This window comes from Mustela erminea, chromosome 9, assembly GCF_009829155.1.
Source record: "Mustela erminea isolate mMusErm1 chromosome 9, mMusErm1.Pri, whole genome shotgun sequence".
Classification (NCBI taxonomy): domain Eukaryota; kingdom Metazoa; phylum Chordata; class Mammalia; order Carnivora; family Mustelidae; genus Mustela; species Mustela erminea.
Window position 1 is genome coordinate 42,702,843 of NC_045622.1, and position 26,301 is coordinate 42,729,143.

A 26,301-nucleotide genomic window follows, 5' to 3' on the forward strand; every position below is an offset into this window, starting at 1 on the left:
GGAATCCTGTGAGCCTCAAATGATATAGACAGAAGCCCCTCACAGTTGGGATTTAAACCTTTGCTGCATGGCTTCTAGGTATCTCCTCTCCATGTTTGGCCACTGACCAGTACATTTACTTCTTTAGCTCTTTGTGCGAAGATAAAAGGTATGAAGAAGTGGTCCGCAGTATGGGGAAAAACCCTTGGGTCTAGGAGCCCTTGGTTATAAATTCTCATTTGACCTTCTTTAGGGCTCTTTATCCCCGAGACTCTATTATCTCTCTGTTCCCCTGAACTTCTGAGATTCTTGAGTGACCTGTATTTATAAAGCGTGAGGTGACAATAAATGTGGAGGTGCCATCACGCCGTAATATCAGTGAGGAATCTCGAGTCCTCCAACAAATCTGGTGAGAGGCTGCCATGATACCAGTCATGCTCCTGCTGAAGTTTTTCCCCCTTTCAAAATAACAAGATGGCCTTCCTGTCCCAGGGAAAGTTCATCTGGTCTTAGATGTGATGCTTGGGACTGTGACTCAGAGTTGTCAAGCAGGTGTTTGAAACTACACTCTTTTTTTTTTTTTTTTTTTTTATTTATTTGTCAGAGAGAGAGAGAGAAAGCACACAAGCAGGCAGAGAGGCAGGCAGAGGTGAAGAGAGAGGCAGGCTCCCTGCCGAGCAAGGAGCCCGATGCGGGACTCGATCCCAGGACCCTGGGATCACGACCTGAGCCGAAGGCAGCGGCTTAACCCACTGAGCCACCCAGGTGTCCCTGAAACTACACTCTTAAAAAACATGGGGCCCAGTTCTTCCAACTTGAATGCCCCTAACTCTTTTGGTTTTGAGGGAAAGTTATTTTATCTGTGATCTAAATTTCTGTCTAGACGGGGAAGTTTCCCGGGCTTCTCCAGTGTGGTTAACTTGCTGAACCACATGATGTCATTTTTACTTACATCTGTTTTTACATCTGAATTATTTACATCTGTTTTCTTCATTGAATTGTGAGCCTCCTAAGGGCTGGGCTGGGGGCCCCTTCAGTACACGTGTGCATGTGTGCCTGGCACATGCACGGTGTCTGAGAAAAATGTGACCGATAAGTACTTGATAAATAAGTGAAAGACCCTAGCAAAATACAAAATCAGTTGCATAAATAACAATCTTTTTTTTTTTTTTTTTCCTCAGAAAGTGCTTTCCTAATTCTAAACAGAAGATCATGAGTAGCCTCTAACAATGCGTGGATCATCCCTCGGGGGTGTCCTCTTCTAGGACTTTGTGAGTCTCATTCTTAGGAAATAAGAGTCTTTTTTTAAGTGATTAATTTCACAAAATTTATTTTATAAACAAACTTTTTTTCTTTTTATAAACCTTCATTTTATAAACAAGAAAATTCCACCCAGACACCCGTTTCACCTTTTGTTTTCTATATTTAAAACCTTATTTCAGAAAAATTTTATGTATTTGTATTCAACTTAAGCACTGTCTTGTAATTTTTTTTCCTTCTTAACATAGGTTTTGTTTTATTTTGTTTTTTTGTTTGTTTGTTTTTTCTGTAGAGGGGTTGATGCACTTTCTCTTATAAGGCCAGATAGTAAACGTTGCAGGCTTTGTGGGCCTGTGTTCTCCGAGGAAGCTACCCAGCCCTTCTGCTGTAGCGTGAAAACGGCCACGGACTGTGCAGACAGGAGTGGGCCTGGTTGTGCTCTGTAAAACTGTATTCATAGAAGGAGGCAGCCTTCTCTCGCCTTACTTTACTTACCTCTGTCTTACAGAACTCCCGTTTATCATGTAGAATGCTGTATAATACGATTTGAGTTATTAATTTACTAAATTACTTTTATAGATGAACATTTAGGACGCACTCTTGTTCTTGGTTTTGTTTTTAAGTTTTCCGTTCTCTTGTGATGAGTGCCTTCCTGTGTTTAGCATTTTTTTTTTCCACTTATGTGTATCTGACAGTTTCTATAAGGTATATTTTAAGAACTCTTCAAAACCTGGTCAGACCGCTTTCTGAAACTGCAGGGGTGGGGGGCCTTGGCCTAGCCCCACTGGGCCTCTCCAACCAGTCAGTACATAGCAGAGGAGGGAACGTGATTCAGAGCCTGAGCCAAAGAGAAACGGAATACAACACAAAGGGGTTTAGGTTACATCATATGAGGTTACCCATATTTCTGTGGTTTTTGTCTATAAAAATAGCAGTTGTGTATAGTTTTGACATAATACATAAAAGTTTTAATAACCTTCTCATACAACACACCCTGTAATGCCATAGCTCAGTCATATCCTAGGCCTCTACGCAGTGTTCCTCGTCCTGGGTGGGGCTTTGGCAGCGACAGAAGGAATGGAAACCTGAAGTCCTGCAAGTCAAGATATTCTTAGCCAGAGGCAGACAGACAGCTCTCACGATGTCATGAACCACCAACACAGATGCACAATGCTAAGTATGAATAATCCATGATAACATATCCAGTGCTAGGGAACTTAGTGGACGTTGAAGCCCAAGATTCAAATCTAGCTCCTTGGGATTGTAAAGCCAGACGTTTTTAACTCCATTCCTAAATATATGCTTTAAATTTAGAAAGAGTCAGTTATAATACGGTAGTTTTACTTTATGTTGAGTTTAATCCATGCATTCCTCTAAACTCAGGGTTTGCAAACCACAGGCCTATTTTTGTTTTAAGATTTCTATTTATTTATTTCAGAGAGAGAGCACAAGCAGGGGAGACAGGCAGAGGGAGAAAGGAAGAAGCACATTCCCCAGTGAGTAGAGAGCCCAATGCAGGGCTCCATCCCAGGACCCTGAGATCACGACCTGAGCCGAAGGCAGACGCTTAACCAACTGAGCCACTTAGGTGCCCCTCACAGGCCTATTTTTATAAAGAGAATTTTATTGCTACGCATCCTACTTCATGCAGGTCTGTATTCCCTATACATCTTTTATATGGCAGTGGCAGAGTAGAGTGGTTTTGACAGAGGTCTTATAGTTTGCAAGCCTTAAAATATTGATTTTCTGGCTTTTAAAAAAAGAAGCTTGCCAACCCAAGCACACAGGTAATGTAATATCCGTCGTATTTATTAGGAGTTCGCAAATGATATCCTGTGAACCAAAAATAACCTACTGTGGACTTTTGGAAAGTATTACAACACAGCTGACTGCCGTGCCAGTTTGTTTGGTTGTCTGGCTGCTTTGGGGCTTTTGTTCTATTAGATTAAATCAATGCCTGCCATGGGCCCAAGTCCCTCCTCATTGAAGTGGAGCCTGATTTGTTTCCTTCCTCACACTCTTCTCTCATTCTGCATATTATGTCCCTCTTCCTTGAGGAGATACTATCACTTGAGGGGTTGTAAGCTCTGGAGCTTAACTATGAGTTCAAATCCCAGATCTCTCCTTTGTAGGTGTTTTTCAGTATGAATTTTGCGATGAGACAGAGGGCCATATTCGTGACATTAAATGGAGAGAATATTTAATAATCAGGTTTCTCTTAGCTCCCCCATAATCAGAATGTCCTACTCAATTGTGAGTTGACAGAAGAAAAGATTTTATGTGTGGAAATGTTTCGCTCTTTGTTTTGTCGTTTGCTGGAGTCCATATTTTGTGAGTAGAAGAGGGTATAGTCTGAGGGCCAGAGCAGAATTTTGTTTCTGCCCCTTCACGGCTCTGTTTCCTTAGGAGCTCCGTAGCCTCTCTGAGCTGGACTTCTACTTGCTGGCTGGTAAAATGAGGTTATCGAAGCCTCCTTCCTCATAGGCTTCCTGTGAAGATTGAAGGAGGGAACTTTTGTAAAATGCCTGGAATGTGGCAGATGCTCTAAAAATGTTTCTTCCCCTGCTTTTGATTCCCAGAAATGTTTTCTTATGTAAATTTTATTTGGCACTCAGCGATGGTAATCATAGAAAAGTTTATTTCTCATCCTTTTCTAGGCTAATTCGCAGAATGTAGCCTCTCAGGGTGAAGTTTTTATTTTGGTTGGCAGAGTCTGGTTCCCAAGATGAAAGAAGGAGCTTCTTGACTGAACGGGAGCCAGGGAAATGGACCTACGAGATGATCATTGATTCACTTGATGTTTCCTCCCCTGATTTAATTGCAGTATAAAGAAGAGGGTCACACTGTAACCAGTTACTGCAATGAGACCCTGCCTGGATGGGTGCATGATGTGCTGGGCCGGAACTGGGCTTGTTTCACTGGGACCAAGGTGGGAAGTACCCCTGAGAAGGTGAAGGTGAACACAGCCGATTCTGGGAGGCTCCAGGAAAAGTGAGTTGTCATCAGTGGGAGATACATTTAATTTTTCTGTAGAGTATGTAGAAGTATGTGTCTAGGTTAGTTCTTGGAAGTTTTTATTTTGATTACATAAAGTTTATTTGGCTTAGAAACAGAAGCCATATTCTGTAAAACCTCCCTGGTGTTGAGTAATGGAACTGAGAGGAGAAAGTGTTTCTCTCCATAGCACTCCCAAAGTAGTGGACTAATGGTGGCTTTAAAGGAAATTTGTATGAGAGACCATAGAATTGCAGTGACTAATAAAGAAAAATCATTTTATTATTGCCATGTGATAACATGTTGTAGAACTCTCATAGATACATATGTTTATGTTGCAACAAATGGTGATACTAATTGAAATAAATTTTACACAAGACAGTGAGTAAGTGAAATAAAAATTCTTAGTATTCATGGAGTATAGTAGTTTGCTAGGGCTACCTTAACTAAGGACCCCAGACTGAGTGACTTCAGCAACAGAAATTTATTTTCTCACAGTTCCGGAGGCTACAAGTCCAAGATCAGTGTCAGCAGGTTTGATTTCTTGGGAAGCCACTGTCCCTGGCTTGACACGGCCACTTTCTTCCAGTGTCCTTACACTGCCACCCTCTCTCTGTGTCCTCTCTTTTTCTCTTAAGCACACCCAATCTTAATCAGGGTTGGGACTGCCCGTACAACCTCATTTTATCATTAGTAAAGGTCATCTCTCCACATATAGTCACTTTCAGAGGTACTGGAGGTTAGGACTTAAAGCTGTGAATTCTGGAAGGACACAATTCAACATAAAACAAGTAGCTAATATTCTTGTTAAGTAAGGTCCAGTTTAAGTAACTGAACCATACAAACGAGATTTCAGATTTTATTCACTTGGAAGGAGAAGACAAATGGATATTAATGGTAGCAACTTTTTCTGTTTCATTTAGTTTATGAAATCCACTGAAAGTACATGTGAATAAATCCTCCTAAGCCAGGTCATGCTGGCAATGAATGATTCTGTTGTAGAGAGGTTGGGGGCATGGGTTTAAAGAGGACATGTCGTACTTGTCTGGAAAAGTACGCACCAAGATCTAAACTAATACATCCCCTCCATTTTGAATTTATCTTTTTAATTGCTTGGCTTGGCTTGATCCTTGAACAATGCATTTCTTATTAAACTGTTCACTTTTCACCCCACCATTTAGGAGATTTTATGTACTAATGTGCTCTTCTTGATTATTTCAAACGCCTCATTTTATGAAGAAACTACCAGCTGGAGTGCTCAGAACCTGTGTTTGTTAGATCACCTATAAAATGAACACTGGGGACTAAATTCCCTTCAAGGTCCCTTTCAGCTCTCAATGATCTGTCATCCCATAGTAAAGTACATTATTTTCAGTATCCTTGGATCTTAAACATTGAAAATCAGTGTTTGGGACCTAGCTTGTCATTATTACAATGCACATGTCTGTGTCTGATGGTTGCCAGCCATCAGCGATAAAGCAAGGGAAATAGGACTGAATTCTGCTTCTTGACTACGTCAAAATCAGTAGTGACTCATCAGTAGAAAATACTTAAAAATACACATTTACAATGGGGCGCCTGGGTGGCTCAGTGGTTAAGCCGCTGCCTTTGGCTCAGGTCATGATCTCGGGGTCCTGGGATCGAGTCCTGCAACGGGCTCTCTGCTCAGCAGGGAGCCTGCTTCCCTCTTCTCTCTATCTCCCTCTCTGCCTGACTCTCCATCTGCTTGTGATATCTCTCTGTCAAATAAATAAATAAAATCTTAAAAAAAAAATACACATTTACAATTTAAAATTTTACCCCCACGTCTAAAGAGACAAACAACTATAACTTGTTTTTGTTGTTGTGGGAGTGTTGTCAGAAATATGATTAGGGCAGTTTTAAAATCTCTTCAGTGAAGGTGCCTCTCTGGTTCCTCACTTTGCACCAAGAAAGGAAGAACTTTGATAAAAACACACAAACATTCTGCATGTAGTTCCACATCTTTCTTACTGTCTTCAGTGCTCCCAGGTTTTTTGACTGTATCAGAATACTTCCTTGGTGAACATCTAAATAAAAAGAGAAAGAAAAGTTCACAGTATGGCTAAATTTACTCAGATTAGGTGTGTCTTGCTTTGGATAATTGGGAAGTCTTGGATAATGAGTTACGCCTAAGTAACAGACCCTTCCTTAGTAGAAATAATGTTGTATATTCTGTCATTCCTGGCACCTGGCACATAAGTTTGATGCGGGTTTGAATTGTGTGACTAATCAACTCCCCCAATCTTTTTGCTTTGTAAACATGCTTTTTGTGCTAGATTTATTTGTATCTATATCCAGGCATTTGATAACAGGGAAACCAGTGCTTCTCAAATTTTAGTGGTACTTTGAACCATCTGGGAATCTTGTTACAACTATAGATTCTGACTTAGGTGGTTTGGACTGGATACTTAGAGGGCTTCCAGGTACAGCTGCTAATATGGAACTCAAGAACCAAGTTTGAGTAACAAGGTTATAAACCCAGGTCCCATGTAGTAATATATTTTTTGCACCATATGGTAATAATGTTTGCCATGTTATATGTACATGATACACAGTTTCTGCCATCATCTCCTTTTATTATTATTATTACAACATTAGAAAGGTAAATTGTAGGGGCACCTGGGTGGCTCAGGGGGTTGAGCCTCTGTCTTCGGCTCAGGTTATAGTCTCAGGGTCCTGGGATCGAGCCCTGCATTGGGCTCTCTGCTCTGCAGGAAGCCTGCTTCCTCCTCTCTCTCTGCCTGCCTCTCTGCCTACTTATGATCTCTCTCTGTCAAATAAATAAATAAAATCTTTAAAAAAAAAAAAAAAAGAAAGGTAAATTGTGGAAATTATAGAAGGTGAGGAAAGGTAGTGATCCTACATTGTCACTCAGACGTACCATTTTTGGCATTTGCAAAAATGTATTTAGAATATAAGTGTGTTTTCATAAAAAGCGATTAATTCTATCTAAACTTTGATAACTTGCCTTATTATTTAATAAAGTTTGAACACTCTTCCATATCACTTGTTAACATTAAAACTACCAATTATCGGGGTGCCTGGGTGGCTCAGTGGGTTAAGCCGCTGCCTTCGGCTCAGGTCATGATCTCAGGGTCCTGGGATCGAGTCCCGCATCAGGCTCTCTGCTCAGCAGGGAGCCTGCTTCCCTCTCTCTCTCTCTGCCTGCCTCTCCGACTACTTGTGATTTCTCTCTGTCAAATAAATAAATAAAATCTTTAAAAAAAAAAAAAAAAAAACTACCAATTATCTTACCAGCAAAAGATGGTTTTATTCAGGAATAGCAGGGAACCTCAACTGGGACAGGCAAGCTACAGCAAAAACTGTAGGCAAGGCGGCAGAACAAAGGAGAAGCAGGCTCTTTTATAGGAGAAAGGAAGGGTTGGGAAGGCTCTATGAACAAAAAGTCCACTGGAGTAAACCAGGAGGTGAAAGTATCATGGCTTCTCATTGGCTGTGATGTGGCAGTCTCTTTTGGCTGGGCTGTTCCTCTTACTGGTAGTCGATGGTGTTCACATGCAAGGTCCCTATCATCCTGTTGGATTCACAGTTGATGACCAGTAGTAGGGCATGAAAGCTCCCTGCCAACCTCCCTACTCCCGTTTTAGTGTGGTTTCCCTTAATATTCACACACTAAATAATTTCTATACAGTTTCACTGAATAAACTATGTAGTAAATGAAGTACCATTATTTCTTTAATCATTCCTTATCTTCAGATGCTTATTAGGTTATTTATCTTTTTTTAAAAGATTTTATTTATTTATTTTAGAGAGAGAGAAAGAGAGAAAAGGAACGAGTAGTGAGCAGGGGCAGAAGCAGAGGGAGAAGCAGGCTCCCCGCTGAGCAGGGAGACCAATGCTGGGCTCAATCCCAGGACCTTGGGATCATGACCTGACGTGAAGAGTGATACTTAAACCCACTAAGCCACTCAGGGTATTTATAATGTATTGCTATTATTAAAGTGTTTCATTGACCATCCTTACACATGCATATTGAATTTTTATTTTTATAGGTGATATTCCAGTTCCAGGCTGTGCACCTCCTCAGGCAAAAGTGAAGGGTGCTTTTTGGACCCTCCTCATAGGTTGTCTCTTCATGTATGAACCAAACCCAAATTTGCTTTGGTACCAGAAAAACCGATTTTTGTTTGAACAAAAGATATCAACAGAAACTACTATAAACAATGGTTTGTTTAAAATATGAGGAGCAAGGAGTGGGATGCATTTCAGAAGCCTGATAACTTTAGAGCCAGATTAAGGGGATTTTTCGATAAAAAAAATTGGTAAAATTTAATGCTAGAGAGTCTGATGCAGTTACTCATGGCTCCCAAGGATTCTTGAGCTGGGTTAATGGGGTCATACTCTGAATGCCTCACTACAAAATGACTTGAGACCAGTGAAGTTTCATGAGGGTTAGGAATATTTCAGGGATCTGGGGCACCTGGGTGGCTCAGTTGTTAAGTGTCTGCCTTCAGTTCAGGTCATGATCCTTGGGTCCTGGGATTGAGCCCCAAGTCGGGCTCCGCATGATTCTCCCTGCCCCTCTGCCCTTTGTTTGTGTTCACTCTCTCACTGTCTCTCTCTGTCAAATAAATAAATAAAATGTGTTTTTTTTTTAAAGAATATTTCAGGGATCAGTTTTTGTTTTAGTTCAGTTTTTGTTTTCTGAAGTTCGATTATTTTATCTGATCATTGCAGTTTATCTAAATTTTGTGTTCTGAACATGTGATGTTTGACTATACCATTGACTGCTATGGAAATTCAGTATCATGTGTCTCTGCAGTGAGGTGCACTTAGCTTATGAATTTTTATACTAAAAATATAAAATAAAGATTATTTTATAGATTTGAATAAAGTGGTTCAGGTACATTACAAAAAAAAAATGCCTTCCTAAAAGATGATTACACATTCCACTTAAGGTCCAGAGCATAAGGGTACCTCTTTTAATGGAGTCTAATTACATCAATAAAGAGGATAACTGAGGCTTCCTTATTTTTGTTGGCAGCTCTCATAGGCTCTACAAGTATAACGATGAGTTTGTGAAAGCGATCAATACCATGCAGAAGTCTTGGACTGCAACCAGATACATGGAATATGAGACACTGACCCTGAGAGACATGATGAGGAGAGGCGGTGGCCGGAGTAGCTGGAGAATGCCCAGGTAATAAAGCATATATCCATGTATTGCTAATGAAGGTATTTGTGTTGAAGGTCACCCTCCCTTTCAGCTTGCTCTCCCTGGTTTGCCCACCATTCTATTGGCCATGGGAGCCTAATCTTTTTTAGGTTATCTTTGTTCTCTCTCCCTCTCCTTTCCATAGGTTTTCTGGTGCTCTCCGAGTCCTATTTATGGGTCTTGCTTTCACAACATCTGCCACTTCCATCATTCCCTGGCCATTTTATACATGCTGATGTAGGGTTTGATCATTTCTCTGCTGCATTATGATCAGCCTCCCACCTCCTGTCTCTCTAGTGCTATCTCTTGGGTCTCTTTCCCTCCCGGGCCCCATTCTCAGCCATTCTCTGAAATGCCAGTTTCATCTTCCTGTATCCAGCTAAGGTTGCATCACTACCTGTTATCTCCTAATACATTTACTGGTAACCAAAGCCATCTAAATGTGACTATGCCTATATTTAGTACCATGGCCCGTTTTCAAACAATATGACACAATTACCGAAATCTTTGCTTTCAAGTTACCTCCATTCATGCTGTTCCCTTTGCTTCAAGTATCCCTCACCTAGCCTATAATAACTCAGATTTGTCACCTATAAAAATCTCAAAACCTCTTTGTTAGAAGGTCCAGCAAAAAAAAATGGCTTCTTCTATATCAATTTATCTCTATTAGCTACCCTCAGCCAGAAGTGACACTTCCCATCTGTAGCTTACACACCCCATAGCTTACTTCTTTCTTAAGGAGATTGAGTCAAATATACTTCAAATTTATAGAGTCAGGAATTTGGCAGATTTTTAAAAATTTCCTCCAAACTATATATACCAGAATATGTGGTCCCTTAACATGGGTTAAATGACCAAGGATATTCCTGTGATGCCATACTTTGTTCCAGGAGAAGAAATTGGTATAACTGAAGGGCAGAGAACTGGAAACCAATAGGGAGTCAGTGGGACTCAATAAATTATGTAGGTTGGTTATTTTCTCTCTTAGTATGTTGAAACATTCTCCAGTTTTCAGAGAATACAATGATTATTTCCTTAACATCTATAGAGTTTTTGGTTCAGATTTTATTTGAACAGACCACTAATTGGTTAATTAACTAAAATGCATTTCTCACTTTTTCATTTGCAGACTAATAATCCTAATGCTCTGACATTTTTCAACTACTAGGCTATATGGAGAATTTTCCTATCGCAACTGATAGCATTCTCTCATTATTCTGCCCCTTTCTCAAAAGAATCTCATACAGTATTAAAGTGTGTTCTAAGGAATTTCTAGTCCATGAGACGCTCTGGTTAATGGAAATTAGGGAAGGGAGCATGCTGTGTCCCTTCTCAGGTTTGCTAAAGTGACAGAGTTCTACTGTGCATGTGTGAGACAGGAAGTTGAGAACTGTTCAGTGAAAATCCAAAGGAGCATGAGAGGAAGAGGTGTCAGCACTTGAGCCTATGGGTCCCAGAGCTCCCACGTGAAAGATCTGAGCCTCAGACACGATTGCGTGGCCATGCCTCATGGGCCATGCTGCTTTTATGTTTGATGATTCTGTCCCTCCACCCAACCATCTTTGTTTTAGAGAAAGGCTAGCTTCCTGCAGGGCTGCTTTTAAGGCTAAGGCTCCATTCAGAAGTTTAAGGGTAGGAGGTAGAACTGAGTGAAATGGGAAATACCAAAGTAGACATTGTGGTCTGGCTACTTGGTTTTTGGTAGCATTTTTGTACATAAATTAGTTCTTTTAGAAGAATCCAGTGAATCTCTCACAGGTTCTTAAATTGAGGTTTATAGAGTCATTGAGACTGCCAGAAGTGTAGAATAATGTAGAATGTAGAGTAATGCTTTCACCAGATTCTTAAGAAATCTAGAGCCAAAGGAAGAACCTGTAATGTGTAGTGTACCAGTAATGTTGGCAGTCTTCCTGTCTCACCAGTTCCTCTTTCACTCTTCGTTTTCACATCATTGAGATCGATTGTCACATTGTTGGTTTTGTCTGTCTGTATCTTGACAGACAAACACCCAGCCTTATAGGATGCCAGGAAGAAGCAAGTTAACATTTGAGTGCCTGCTTTGGGCCAGATGGTCACTTAAATAAATGTATCTGCATCATGTTTAGTCCTGTTACTGACACGGATGATGATAGTGGTAGTTACCATCATAAGAGCTTACTCTATTAAGGATTTGCAGAGACAGGAAGTGTTCTAAGCACTTGTTAATCATTACTACGTTGAGCTTTTATAATAATCTTCTGAGGTATAGGTGATTATACCCATTTTAGTAGGAGTCAGTTGGAGTTTTGTGATGTTAAACTCTTTGACACATGTCACACAGCTAGTAAGTGGTGAAATCACTTGTAGGAGGTCTGTATGACCCTAAGATAGATACCTGCTCTGAAATTACATTTTGCTGCAAAACTTCTATTCCTTCTTTATCCTTCAAATTACATAGTGTATTCCTAAGTATATACAAGACAATTAGTTAATATCTGTTGATTGATCAAATCTTTTGGGCTCTCAGTGTGAAATCACAGAAACTATTTATTTCCTTCCAAAAGTTGTTCGTACCCTAATGTTTACTTACAAATCTTAAAGGAAGTATCCAATATTTGTTTCTTGGTTTGATTTTTCCCCTGCCCTATATATACAGTTTTCATGGTGCATAGCTTTTTTAAGTACCTTGGTTATTCCATGGGTACTATCCAAGTTGTATATTTTATGATAATACAACTTCTTTGTATTTGTGATTGTGATTGCTCTGTTTCATGTCTCTTAATGCTGACCTTCATATGGTCAAAGACCATCTCATGTTCCTCTCTGTGTCACATACAGCTTCCAGCAGTGTCCCAGCTTAGTTAATATTTTAGTGAAAAGTTGACATTTCTGTATGGAATGTGCTGTCTATTTTTAATAATTCTCAAGGTTATGATGGCTATTAATATGTGATTCTTTTTTCTCTTCCTTTATTTCCTCTCCCTTCCATTGTGTCCTAGCCTTGACTTAACATCCTCTCTAAAAGAAGCATGTGCAGAAGGGAGCTCCTTGGGAGTACTTACAGAGGACATGAAGAAGTCCAGAAATAACCTTTACCAGTGACTAAATTGGAATCTGGTCTAAAGTACAGGATAACCACTGAAAAGTTGGAATAGTGCAGTCTGGCAATGCCAAGTTGAATGAGAAATTCAAGTAGTTACAGTATCAGAAAGATACATATTATCAGGGTATAATAGTAGTGTCCTAACTAAAGAGTTGAAAGAGAAGAGCAGTGAGTTTTACTTGGGGTCTGGTGACGAGGGGCTGCTCTGGGAGTAGTCCTTAAATTAGAAATCAGGGAAAAGCCCCTAAAGGGATTTCTTCTAAGCAGTGGGCAACAGGCATTTTAGATAAAAGGAGTAGCAGCACAAAGACATGGAACAATGAAGTCATTTAGCAGACTTGGAAAGCTCCCAAGAAATCTAGGATGTCTAGAGCTGGAATGCTATTTGTCTTAAACTACTAATATGAAGAAGCTTATAGGACAATTTTCTCATTTCCAGACAATGTGTCTATCTATTGTTACAGGCAACTCTGCTTTTCCGGTCTTAACTTTCCAACTACATTATGTAGGCTACACTTCGATACTGATGAAGCATTTTGGTCTGTTGTTGAAGGAGCTGGTCAGTCTACTTTATCCTGAGACCTCTAATTTCTGTGCCTCCTTCCCTTCTTTTCCACCTGCCTCACTCCTCTCTTTTCTCTGTATCCTTCAAAGGCCGTCTTTAACATCCCATATGTCTACTTTCTTGGTCAAAATCTGTTTAAGAAAATGCAGTTATTTAAGCATACTAGCGGTAGCATCTCCGTGATGTATAGAACCAGTGTCATTTCATAGAAGAAAGATAATAGATCCTGAAAAAGACACAGATAATAAAAGCCATTGACACAGCTTAGTGGTGTAATTGATACATTGCATAATGGGCATGTGTAATGGAAACTCTGATGGGACAAGTGCTCTTTAGGCTAGAATCTAGATTCTAGGCATCCAGGTAGCTAAAGTCATGGAATTAAAGGTTAGGAAGTTATCCTCAAAGGAAAGACTCTATATTGAAGTCTGATGTATATTTCCATCCCAGGCCCAAACCTGCACCACTGACCGCTGACATAAATGAGAAGATGTTACATTTGCCATCATCGTGGGATTGGAGAAATGTTCATGGTATCAATTTTGTTACTCCTGTTCGAAACCAAGGTAAAAAAGCCTGATTTTTCATTTATTCATTTGGAAGTGTTTATTGGACATTTACTCTGTGCCAGGCTCTTGGGTAGATTCAGGGCATACAGAGATGCAACAGGCATGATCCACTTTAGTAAAGAAATGGAACGTACGTGGCCAGTGGCCACCTCTTCCTTTTGTATCCATGACAGACCTGGATAATAGATAAGCTCTCCAGCAGAGCCCAGCATTCTTGGGCATCCTTCTCAAAATACATTCTAGCTAGCTAATGAAATACAAAATACATTCAAATACAATACATACAATACAATACATACAGTAATTACAAAATACATTCTAGCTAGCTAATGAAATTAATAGGTAAGACAAACTCTGCCCTCTCTCGCAGGAGAGACTCATGTAGAAACAAAGGTTCGCCTAGAGTTAAAATTGGTCTTCCTCCTACAAGTGGTTTGGTGAAATCCTTCTTTGTTACTTGTCCACCCACTCTCCACCTCTCCCTGCCCCCCATCATTTAGTTTTAATTACTGTAAGAGCCCAGAAAAATGCATCCTTTAAATTTTTTTTTCTGGTAAAGTAGATTTTTTGAACTGTGTAAGGACATTTTTAATTCACTTTCTGTCAGAACATGACACATGATGGTAAGTATTAACCCCGCTTCCTGAATGGAGGCTTTACACAGCCCAGATTTACCAAAAGTGTCACTCTTGTTGCATTTTACCCATTATTTCTGGAAATTTGATCCAATATGAATAGATTTAATAACTCTTCCTCTAATCGTACTCACTAGCAAATTATCCTGTTATCCTAAATTTTAGCCAACAATCACATGGAGGATCATTTATGCCATACTCAGGTTTATTGCTTCTCAGCTCATTTTGAAGATAATTATAGTATGCATGACTGATTTGTTACTATAAAATAGATGTAGTATTTGTTGTCTAGAAACATTCTGATTAGTGTCTCCTGAGAGGATTATAAATTAATAGTACCCAAAGATAAATTGTCCTTCCCCTTCCCTAGAAACTCAGTGATAATCAGCCCCTCTCACTCCTCAGCAGTCACCACAAGCCCTTCAGCTCCATGCTCAGTGAGTTCTTGCCAAGTGTTCTGAGTGGGCGGAGCTTCAAGCAGGTCTTAGAGCCCAGCCAGTCACGAGGACATCAGACTCGACTCTTTGCTTTTGCTTCTACACATTCTTCTGGGACTCTTCCACTCGAGAGAATATGTGGATCCTGAAAATTCTTCCCTACCTTTCCTTTCCCGGGGAGGGCTTTTTTGGAAAGGGGGGTTAGGAAATGAGAGAACTTTGAAGGTAAATTGAGGAATGAATGGAAAGTGAAATTAAAGGGTTATTAAGAGAGGATTAAAATTTACTGTCATCAAGCATTCCCTATACCTCTCTGACAGGATTAAGTATATAATGTATGTCAAGTGTTGATTGTTGAAGGCCTGATGCATGGTTGCTTTTGCTGTATTATAGAGTATTTATAGAGCATCTAACATCTGTTAAGATCTTTTTTTTAATGGCTAGGGATATAAAGAGTACTGTGGCATGGCTCTTGGCCTAGGGACTTGCCATTTCGCAAGATCTGCAAGCAAAGTACTAAAATAACCAAAGGGTAACTACTTCACAGAGAGTTTTTAAAATCTATCGGGGGCATGGGAGATGGCTAAAAGAGAAGTTTAGTTCCACTTACTTCCTAAAAGATACAGCTGACTGGTGACAAGACAATAATCTGGGGGTGGGGGGGTGTTTTGCAAGGGGGCAGAAATTAGACTCTTTAAAGCCAAATTCTTTGACACTGCTTTTCTTGTAGCTTGGCAAAAGCTATTATCTCTGATATCCCATATTGTTTGAGTGCTGTAAATATGGTTTGTACAGACATGGGCAATTTTTAAGGTTCCCCTTTTGACTTCCTTTTGGTTTTCTTTACTTAAGGTTGGGGAAAATATTAGTTATTTTCTCTTCTTAAAAACAGGGCTACTTGGAAATTTCCACTGACTTCAGGAACACCAGCATTCTAGAACACTCAGAATTCAGAATTACCCAAGTTAAGGGAATTCACAACTTTTCTGTATTCAGAGAGTAGATCAAGATTAATGAAAAGAAGAAATACTGGCAGGACAAATGAGGTCTTACCTTTACACTTGAAAGCAGCTTTAAGCACCAGCCATGTAGCTGGATTTCTTCCAAGTTTGAGAGGGAGGAGAAGCTAGGAAATTGGAAGGCTTGGACTTTCTGGGTTCTTCTCTGCGCTATGCTGTCTTTATTTACTATTGTATCTTCAAGAGAGAGGGGGGAAATGTCTCTCAGGTCACGTTAGTTAGGAAGTGCAGTGTTTTCCTACTGTCTAAACTCTAGTTCATTTAAGCCTTGTTCTAAATACCATCTGTACCATTAGTACTAGAATGCAGAGACCTTAACCCTGTCTGTTCCATGCTGTTCATTTTATACACAAGATAAAAAGAAATGCCAGGAAGTTCCAGTGACTTGCCCAGGACCACACGGCTGAGTGACAGGCTGAGGATGGAGAAAACTCCTGACTCCTTCTTAGCTCAGTGTGTTCTCCGTTGTGGGAAGCTATAGCTGAAAACACTTAAACCGTGTAAAAATAACATTACCTATTTGAGGTGGTGGAAATAAATGTATTCACCACAGACCTCTGAATCAGAGTCAGATCACCTTACTCTTTTGTTTTCTTTTTCAGATTTTATTTATTTATTTTTACAGACAGAGATCACAAGTAGGCAGAGAGGCAGGCAGAGAGAGAGAGAGAGAGAGGAGGAATCCCCAGGGATCAGAGAGCCCGATGTGGAGCTTGATCCCAGGACTCTGGGATCATGACCTGAGCAGAAGGCAGAGGCTTTAACCCACTGAGCCACCCAGGTGCCCCAGATCCCCCTTATTCTTTTTTAAGCTGTAGTATTCTTAAGGGATAATAGACCTTTTAAAATCTGTATTCCAGCCTTGACTGAAGAGAGGCATTAATTTTCTTGGCAGCTGACACATTCTTCTGGGAACATCACTGGCTTGAGGAAGGTCATCTCCTTACCTCATTCCCATGGTGTCTCTGTTAACAGCATACTGAGTTCTTGGATGGACACATGGCAAGGCCCTCTCATAGTGCTGGATGGTCTGATGAGAAGAGTTCTGTGTTTAGTAGCAAGGGTGATTATTTCTGTGGCCACTGTGGCCCAGGAATGCCAGATGATCAAAATGGGACCATTTCCAGATTCCTGGGATGTTATTTATTAGAAGACTCATGAAAGGAACACTGGCATTGTCAGTTTACTCTCGTTGATCTGGTTCTTTGACACTCTATCATTTGAAAGCAGGGTCCCAAGGATAGTGTTACTTGGATGGTTCTAAAAACAAAATGTGTCAGTTAACTTTGGCCTATTTAGTGACAAGATGATGGGGAAGAAAATGTGAAGATTGTTTAAAGTAGATGCAGACCTATAAACTGAAAAGAACACAGTCTGCATTAGAAGATTGTATTGTATCTAAAAAGCATCACTAGGGGCACCTGGGTGGCTCATTTATTAAGTGTCTGCCTTTGGCTCAGGCCATGATCCCAGGCTCCTGGGATCGAGCCCTACGTCGGGCTCTGTGCTCAGCAAAGAGTCTGCTTCTCCCTCTACCTCTGGCCCTCTCTGCCCTGTGTGCGTGCTCGTCATGCTCTCTCTCAAATAAATAAATAAATCTTTAAAAAAGAAAAAGAAAATGCTACTCTTGAGATACTGAAAAGCTCAGCTCACATATATCCCTCCAAAGGAATCTCTCAACTGAGAGGCTCCATGTGCTATAGACCTATAGAATTTCATTGTCAAGAATAGTGTCAAATGCTTTGCAGAGACTAGGGGAGTGTTTTGGATTTCATTTTGTTTTGTTTTGCCTCCTAAAATAGTCTCAAGGAAAGGCCCATGTCATAACATTTGCCTTTCGGTGAAAAAGCTGAGATCTTTATGTTTGCCTATGAGGTTAATAGTATTTGTCGATTGAATCGTCTGTATTGGACTGATCCTTATGAACAACAGCAGCAGCACTCGGTATAAATATATTAACTGCATCTCTCCCCTCGGATTTCTAGATGTGTCCATGTTTCTTTGTAAGTGCTTCAAAGTTCCCTTAGGTTACATGTGTTTGCTTTTGATCACCAGCATCGTGTGGAAGCTGCTACGCATTTGCTTCGATGGGAATGCTGGAAGCGCGAATCCGTATACTAACCAACAACACTCAGACCCCGATCTTGAGCCCTCAGGAGGTGGTCTCTTGCAGCCAGTATGCTCAAGGTGAGTTTCGTATTTCAGGCGCTATTTACCTGGGTGTATCTGGCCATGGCCGACAAAGGTAAAAGGATGGTGTGGCACAGAGCACAGTATCTACAGTCAGAGCGCCTGGGTGCAAGTTCTGGAGTTCAAGCCTTCTCACTTACTAACAAGTGCTTCTCATGGAATTCACTGCACCATTCAGCAAAATGTCAGTAGTTACTCTATACCGAGTGAGCACCAGCTCTTCGGGGCCATTTATGTACGTTATCCAACAAGGCTCAAAACCCTGAGAAGTAGACAGTCCTATTTATAGCCCTATTTACAGAGCCGGGACAATGTGAAGTTGTTCTATAACATTTTGAAGGCCACATAGATTCTAAATATTAGAGTTTCAGTTCCAACTAAACTTTGACTCCGAATCCGAATTCATACTACAGCCACGCTAACACTGGTTTCTCTCTAGGGGAGAGTGACAGATGTGTACTTGGCTTCCAGAACAGGCCTCGGGTGACGATGTAGAAAGCCCAGCTGCCATTGATTTAGAGCAAAACATTCTCGTCGTAAAGTTTTCTGCTGTCATCCCCAGATTTGGCAGTTATGAAATGAAACTGCTTAGGAATGATTCTTTGTCATTGGACCTTTTAGTCTTTCTGAAATAAGAAAACTACCACCAAGGTGACTTTTAGGCCCTGGGGACTGAGTATCAAAGACAGTCCTTACCCTCATGACGCTTAGACTGAAGTGAGGAAAGTAGAAATTAAATAATCAAAGGAACGTTGAAGAAAAGATCCAGGCTTATGGATGTGCACAATATGGCCAGGACTGGAGGAGGGTGATGGGAACCTGATTTAGAGCTTCTTTGCAGGTGGTGGTCAGAGCAGACTTCCTTCAGGAAGAGCCATGTTGTGGTGTCTGGCTATTTAATCATGACAAGAGTGGCCAACTTTTCCTAAACCAGGAAAAGTTCACATGAAGTTACTTAACATGAAGTAACTAATTTACTCCCACAAGGAAAGTCCTCTTCCTATCTGTATTTTACAAACAAGTCAACAGAGGGACAGAGAAGTGAAATTCTTCCACAGTTTAGGATTTGAACCTGCATGGTCAGGCTTCAGAGCCTTCCCACCTAAGCACTAGGCTATAGTTACTTCCAGCCCAGGTGCCGGATAACTGTGTGTTCATGCGATGGAGATGAGAGGACAGGTACGTAGAGGGCTGTGGGCAGTGGACCGAGTAGCATTTAAGCTAGGAACGGCTCCCGAGTGTAACAGGATCGATGGAGTAGAAAAGAAAGGGGAAAAAGAAAAAAGAAAGGGGACCATTTCTTCCGTGCCGCTCTCTAACGGAGGGGTGACCAGTGTGTGTGGTATTCCTCCTCAGGCTGTGAAGGTGGCTTCCCGTACCTCATTGCAGGAAAATACGCCCAAGACTTCGGGCTGGTGGAAGAGGCCTGCTTCCCCTACAAGGCCGCGGATTCGCCCTGCAAACCCAAGAAGGACTGTCCCCGCTACTACTCCTCCGAGTACCACTACGTGGGCGGTTTCTACGGCGCCTGCAACGAGGCCCTGATGAAGCTCGAGCTGGTCCACCACGGGCCCATGGCCGTCGCTTTTCAAGTCTACGATGACTTCTTCCACTACCGCTCGGGGATCTATTACCACACGGGCCTGCGGGACCCTTTCAACCCTTTCGAGCTGACGAATCACGCCGTTCTGCTGGTGGGCTACGGCACCGACGCGGCCTCTGGCATGGATTACTGGATTGTAAAGAACAGCTGGGGCGCCAGCTGGGGGGAGAACGGGTACTTCCGGATCCGCAGAGGAACCGATGAGTGCGCCATCGAGAGCATCGCCATGGCCGCCACGCCGATTCCGCGGCTGTAGGGGGCGCTCCCGGCCCTCCCCGCTCGCCACGGGCGGTGGGGGGAGGGGTCCGTTCCCAGACGGGAGCCTCTTAGAGCAGCACTTTCAGGGATTCCAGGTAGATGCCTATCAAGATTGTGGCCTTTAAAATTAAAACTGCCTTTAATTTGAACTGACCTCTGGCCTACTTGACAGCTCTGCAGTAACAAAACGCAGGATTTTGTTAATCATTGTAAGTCAAACATGTTACATTTTTCCCAAGCCTTTGTGAGAACACAGACTTACTTTTAAATTGTAAAAATCACAAGAGCCTGGGCGCCTGCATCCCTCGGTTGAGCGCCTGCCTTCGGTTCAGGTCATGATCTCAGGGTCCTGGAATTGAGCCCCAGGTTGGGCTCCACACTCAGGAAGGAGTCTGCTTCCCCTCTGCTTTCCTCCCCAGCCCCCATGACCCACACACCCACCCTCCTGCTCAGGAGTACATGCGCGCGCGCTCTCTCTCAAATAAAATCTTTAAAATAAAAATCGCAAGAAAATATGGCAATGATTATTACATTTTTTAAAAGTTTTTTTCTGTAAGTGTTCAGGTGATACAGATTACAAAATATATATACATGCTTAACAGTTTTCACCACTGACCCTTCAGTTAGATTCATGGTTATTATCTATGTAAGTACTTTAAAAACAAAGAATGTGAGTATATTTCAACTGAAAAAACAACAACAACTATGGACCTTTATGCTAAGGAGCATACTCAAATAATGACTAAGGTTAGCCTAAAATTATCCCCTGGATATTTGATAAGCCAGAGGCCAAAAGGGAGAAATGAGTTTTGATGAAACTGGGTTGGTTAAACTTTTGGCTTATCTTGCCTCTGGAAGTATTGGTCAGCCTTCCCTGGGTGAGATTTACAGCCTCATTAGTGGGAAGTTAACAGTTTAGATTGGGACAGATCTTTGAGATCTCCAAGGGATATTTCACAGTGATATGAAACCTCTTTGCTGAGTTAAACAGATAGCATCTATTAGAAATGATGTGACAGTCAGGCAGATTGGGTGGTCAGAGTTAAAAAACATAAGCAAAACCCACAAGCCTCTTGGAACCCGTAGGAGCCAGAGAGCTCATGGGATCTGTTCTCTCTGCATGGAAAGAATGCCTAGCTTAGAAAAGGGCAAGTGATTCAGTCAGGTCACCAAATGGTAATGACTGGGTCTGGTTAGAACCAAGATCTAAAGCCAGTTCTCCCTGAGCGCCCTGTACACTGAGTCTCAGCATTTTCGACCAGAAAATCTAAAACGACCAGAGATACTAGGTGTACACTTGGAAATTTCACTTTGACGTTAAGCGTCAGAGTTTTGTCCGGAACCTCATGGGCTTTTTGTATTGCAATTCACTACAATGACGTCTTTTCTCTCCTTGCATGAGTATGCCCCGTGTGTAAGGTGTGGCTTCTGGGGTGTCCTTGCCCCGGTCCCATACCTTTGACTCTCTCCTTCATGGTGACTCAAAAGCAGACACTCTGAATGCTGCGCAGAGCCAGCACATTTGTCATGTGGAAGGCCTCCAAGGAGCTATGAATGCTCTCTTAGTCTTGGCTTTATTCCTTGCCTGCCTTGTTGCTATTGTGAAAGTGTAAATTGACTTTGAAACCAAGCATGGATTTATTTTTCACTAGAACTTATAGAGATATTACCTGTCAGGTTAACCGATAAGGTATTATTTAACAGGAAAACAGGAGCTTATCCTCTGGATTTCTACCTGCACAGCTGTCTGCTGACCCCAAAGAGAGTAAGTCATGAAGATACAGGGAACCCATGGTTTTGCATAATTTCATGAGAATCCGGGATGAACTCTTAAGGAAATCATTGCTGGTGTCATTCATAAAATACTTCAGCAAATATTGAAAGACTACATAGAGGTGGGAACTTAACTGGCGATGGGGAGCAATTCTCACAAGTGTGATTAGTTGACAAGCCGTGGTTCTCGGGGACCCTAACTTTCCTGACATTATGAGAGGGATTACCCAGACCGAGAATCCACTGCACTTCAACCTGCATTTATCCGCTATGGAAGTCTGCTTTTCCTGTTTCTAAATGACAGAGATCACTGCTTCATCCCCCGTGGCAGAATTCATTAGAGATGGCGACTGAATGGAACGTCACTGTTCCTAAAGACCTGTGATTAAACTCTTAAACTGTAGAAAAAACAAATTTCGTAATCTCAGACTTGTTTATAGTGGTGCTAATAGAACATTTAATCACTGTTGACGGATTGAGCTCTGCAAAAAAAGTGGAATGGGAACTCTGGCTAAACTCCCCAAAGACCTATCCAGGAGAACGGCATTGTACATGTGGAGACACCACCGTCCACAAAGGAAAGTGAAGTTTTAGCTGGGCGGTGAAGCCACAAGCATGGCATTGACTTGGGTGACTTGGGTGCCTAGTGCCTGGATCACCTTTCTGGCTCTGCCTCATATTAGCATAAGGCCTGAGGCAGTTTTCCTTAACCCACCTGTTTTTCAGGTGCCTGAGCTGTGAACCAGAGAGAACTGGATAGATAACCCTCCCTCTGTGACCTCTCCCTCTAAACCCTGCTGTTGCAACCGAGGAACCAAATAGATTGGCGCTTTGGGGCACCATTGTTTGCTTTCCTTAAACTCAAGTCTTTCACTGTCCCAAGTGGGGAAACTGAAGTAGATTCAGATAACTCAGTTTCCCAGCCAGGCAGCCTTGCTCACTGACCTCTGTTTGACCTCCAAGCATGAAAGCCAGGGACTGGATAGACTTGAATAGTAAGGGATATACGTAGCTACTTCATTGAGTTCTCTGAGGATTAAAGGCCTTCCTATTATGTAGAGCATGTAAACAGTGCTTGGAACATAGAAAGGAGTATGTAAATATTAGTTATTACTCAAGTCTTCCTTTTCTAAATTCAAATCATAAGATAACTGTTTGCTCTGAGGAGGCAGTTGAGACATGTTCTATTAATAAACAAGCTCTATGAGAGTAGAGGAGGGGCTTGGGAGATTTTTTTTCTTTTAAGGAAGAAAAGAACCTACAGAGGAACACTAACTCAAAGAAACAGAAAAACTTTTAAAAACTTGAGGGAGATAATTTTGATTTTTTGGTACAGATGTGGTTGTTTGTTTTTATTTATTTGAAAAAGAGAGAGCACAAGCGGGAGGAGCAGAGGGAGGGGGAGAGAGTCTCAAGCCGACTCCGTGCTCAGTGAGTGCTCAGTCTCACGGCCCTGAGATCATGACCTGAACGGAGACCAAGAGGCGGACGCTTCACTGACTGAGCCACCCAGGCGCCCCTTGGTACAGAGGTTTTTACATCCTTCACCACGTGATTGCTTCTGTGGCTACCTCTGGAGAGAAAAACAGTGAGGCCATCAAGTGTGAAGGCTACGGCTGAGAGAAAAGTCACTGCAATTTTGAAACAAAAAACACTAATCTAAGGTCATAATATGTTTATCTTCCTATTTGGGATTTTCCTGTAAGGATAAGGTAAGCATAATGGGGTCACAAAACATTAGTGTTGGAAGGTCATCTGGTTCACCTCCCATTAAAATAAAAAATGGGCTTACAGAGGTGGGTGAAGTAGCATACCTTTACTACCTAGTAGCGTGCTACTAGTTAGTAAAGCTATAGATAACTACTAGTTCATAAAGTTAAATCTAGATTCCACTGTATCCAGAACTTTTACTATTCCTCCCAATTCTGCCTCCCAATTACAAAAGGAGGAAATCTGTATATTGTGAGACACATAAACTCACCTTGTTCTGTAAAATCATTTCTAAGTTATTTTCCAACTTTCAGAAATCCTATTATCTCTCAGGAGCTAGTAGTACTCTTAAGCTTCAGCCCACATGCTGTGGTTTGGAAGGCTTAATTTAACAGTTGTCCTCTAAATACAGCGATATTAATATTTCTATTTCTTAGCTGTAATAAAGATTTATTTTTGGATGAAGGTTAAGTGGAAACTTCCTGACCATAACTGGAAAGCTTTAAATGTATCAAAGTCTTCTGCTGTGACAGGAATTGGGTGAACTTGAAATTGAATATTGGTAGCGGGTCACTTAACCACTGGGTCTTCGTTTCATCAGCTGTAAAACATTGGCCTCATTGAACCATAGTTGTGACTGGAAGTGTGAAATCGCCTGGACTGTAAAATAATTGAAACCTCAGCGGACCTGCTTGTGCTACAGAATGTCCTCGTGATGACAGCTGACCAAAATCTCAGGAGAGAAACTAGCCTTTGTACAGGAAACACAACACCTTTGCTAGTTTCCTCCTTTTTCCTTTCAGAAGTCTGTTTATCAAGACTACTTTTCCTTAAATGCTTTCTAAGAGTTAGCAGAAGTGAAAAATTTAACCTCTACTTTTCCATATTTGAGGATGTGATGCAGATCCAAACACTGAGTTGGAGCTTTCTGTCCTAAAAGGCATATTTGTTTTTTGAAGTTCAGTTCTACAGGTCATTAAAAGGGGAAAGAATATGATAAACTCCAAACCTTTCAAGTTGGGAAAAATGAAAAACAGACATGTTCCTGCCTCTAATGCAGAAGGCCTAAAGAGATTGAAATCCTAGCAATCAATGGAAAAGAATTAAACTGGAAAAGTAGGCTTCCCCTGTGGAAATGAGGGAAATGCCATGAAGCTGGGGTTGTGCTTTAAAGAAATCATAGAGATGATTTTTTTTTTCCTGGAATGTATTTTCTGACCCTTCAAAAGTATTGAACAGTTGCAGTGTAGTTTTAAGTGGTAGAAAATGAATGCTCTTAATACCAGCATTCTCTTTTGTGGGGTTCTGGAGAGCTAAAAATAAATAAATAAATAAATAAACAAACAAACAAATAAATAAATAAATAATTTTCCCTTGAATTAACTATTCCTGTGGCATCTTAAGAAATGCTCAGTATTCCCAAGAGGCAATAGACATGATCCCTGGTCTGCAGGCTGAAATACAGTTGAGCAGTAACAAGGAGTCTCTAGAGAGAAAGTAACCAAAGCAGCGTTGTGCTCTGAAAATACCGTGAACTTTGGAAGAAGACAATCCTGACTTTGAGTCTTCGCTGCTCTCATTTTCGTTATTTAGAGTTCAGTTATTGAACACAGATTTTTAGTTATTGAACACAGATTTAACAGACAGGTGTCTGTCTGTTAGAAGGCAATGGTAACATTTACCTCTCTGGGTTATGTGTGGCAAAGGGTAAAAGAAGCAGTAAGTGTTTATATATTACCTGCCCCTTTGTAAAGAGTTTGAAGTGCTTTGTAAAGGTAAAGCACAGTCCAAGGTGAGCTCAGAAGCCAGGGGTGAACGGCAGTAAAGGAAGATAAAGGTAGGAGAATGGACTATGACCCTGAATAAGGTCTGTACAGAGTCTAACACATCACATCGCCTGATACATGAAGATCATGCTTCAACAGTGGTTCTGAGCCAGAGGTGATTTGTCTCAGGGGCCGTTTGCTGATGTTAGCAGACACTGGGTTGTCATGCCGGGCGAGGAGAGGCAGTCCACAATGAAGAATTATTTTGAGTGGAGCCATGGTGGAGAAAGCCTGCCTACAACACGCTCACTGCCTGACGCATTTTTCCCAGCACCTAAGTGTAATATAGACTTCAGAGAAGGCAGAGAATTCCAGGGGGCTAACGTTATCCCAGAAGCTTCCAGAGAATACATGAAATTTGAGCTGGGCTGTGAAGAATGAAGACCGGGGAGTAAAAGATGTGCAAGGCCCGAGCGGTTGGGGAAGATGGAAGAAATGAGAGAAGACAGGCCACTTCTTCTCCATGTGAGGACAACAGACTGGGCCCATCTTATGGTAGCCTTCACCCCATAGGAACCCACACTATGATCTGAAAAAGATGTTATACTTATTAAACGCTTAGCCATGTAGTAAGAATGGAGCTCATTAGTGGACCAGAAATTGCTGAATCTGTATTTTCAAAATAGAGAGGAGCAAATGGGAAGATAGAATGGTAATTGGAGGCCCAGGTGTATGAGACAAATCTGCCATAGAAGGTGAACACCCCATCTCAACTCACCAGACTTTTGACCGAGGAAAAAACTAGACTGTAGTATTTGTGCTTAAAAAGAACATTTCTTGGGGCACCTGGGTGGCTCAGTGGGTTAAGCTGCTGCCTTCGGCTCAGGTCATGATCTCAGGGTCCTGGGATCGAGTCCCACATCGGGCTCTCTGCTCAGCGGGGAGCCTGCTTCCTCCTCTCTCTCTCTGCCTACTTGTAATCTCTCTCTGTCAAATAAATAAATAAAATCTTTAAAAAAAAAATTCTTTAAAACATCATTCCTTTGTCCTTGCGAGGTCATGGACCACAGACGCTGAGACAGATAAAAGTTCTGAGACTGATAAAATGATGGATTCGTTCCCCATCAAAACAGCACACACTAATCCTAAATTCTGCATAAAATTTCAGTAACCTCTTGGAGATGTACAAGCCCCAGCATAGTGAAGCATACTTCTGTGCCTACAGGCACTTTTTTTCCCAGTGAGTAGTCATTTCACAGTGGAA

The 26,301-nt window shown here is 41.4% G+C and overlaps 1 protein-coding gene across 1 annotated transcript in view; it reads left to right on the top strand.

The window, feature by feature from the left end:
* The window catches only part of CTSC (cathepsin C), a 35,882-nt gene extending 15,579 nt beyond the window's left edge, over nt 1-20,303 (top strand). Inside the window, exons 3-7 of the mRNA XM_032356380.1 lie at nt 4,064-4,230; nt 9,260-9,415; nt 13,528-13,643; nt 17,793-17,924; nt 19,284-20,303. Of these exons, the coding sequence (XP_032212271.1) occupies nt 4,064-4,230; nt 9,260-9,415; nt 13,528-13,643; nt 17,793-17,924; nt 19,284-19,786 (1,074 nt within the window). The 3' untranslated portion in view covers nt 19,787-20,303. The remainder of the gene's footprint in view (nt 1-4,063; nt 4,231-9,259; nt 9,416-13,527; nt 13,644-17,792; nt 17,925-19,283) is intronic.
* Nucleotides 20,304-26,301: the final 5,998 nt, after the last annotated feature.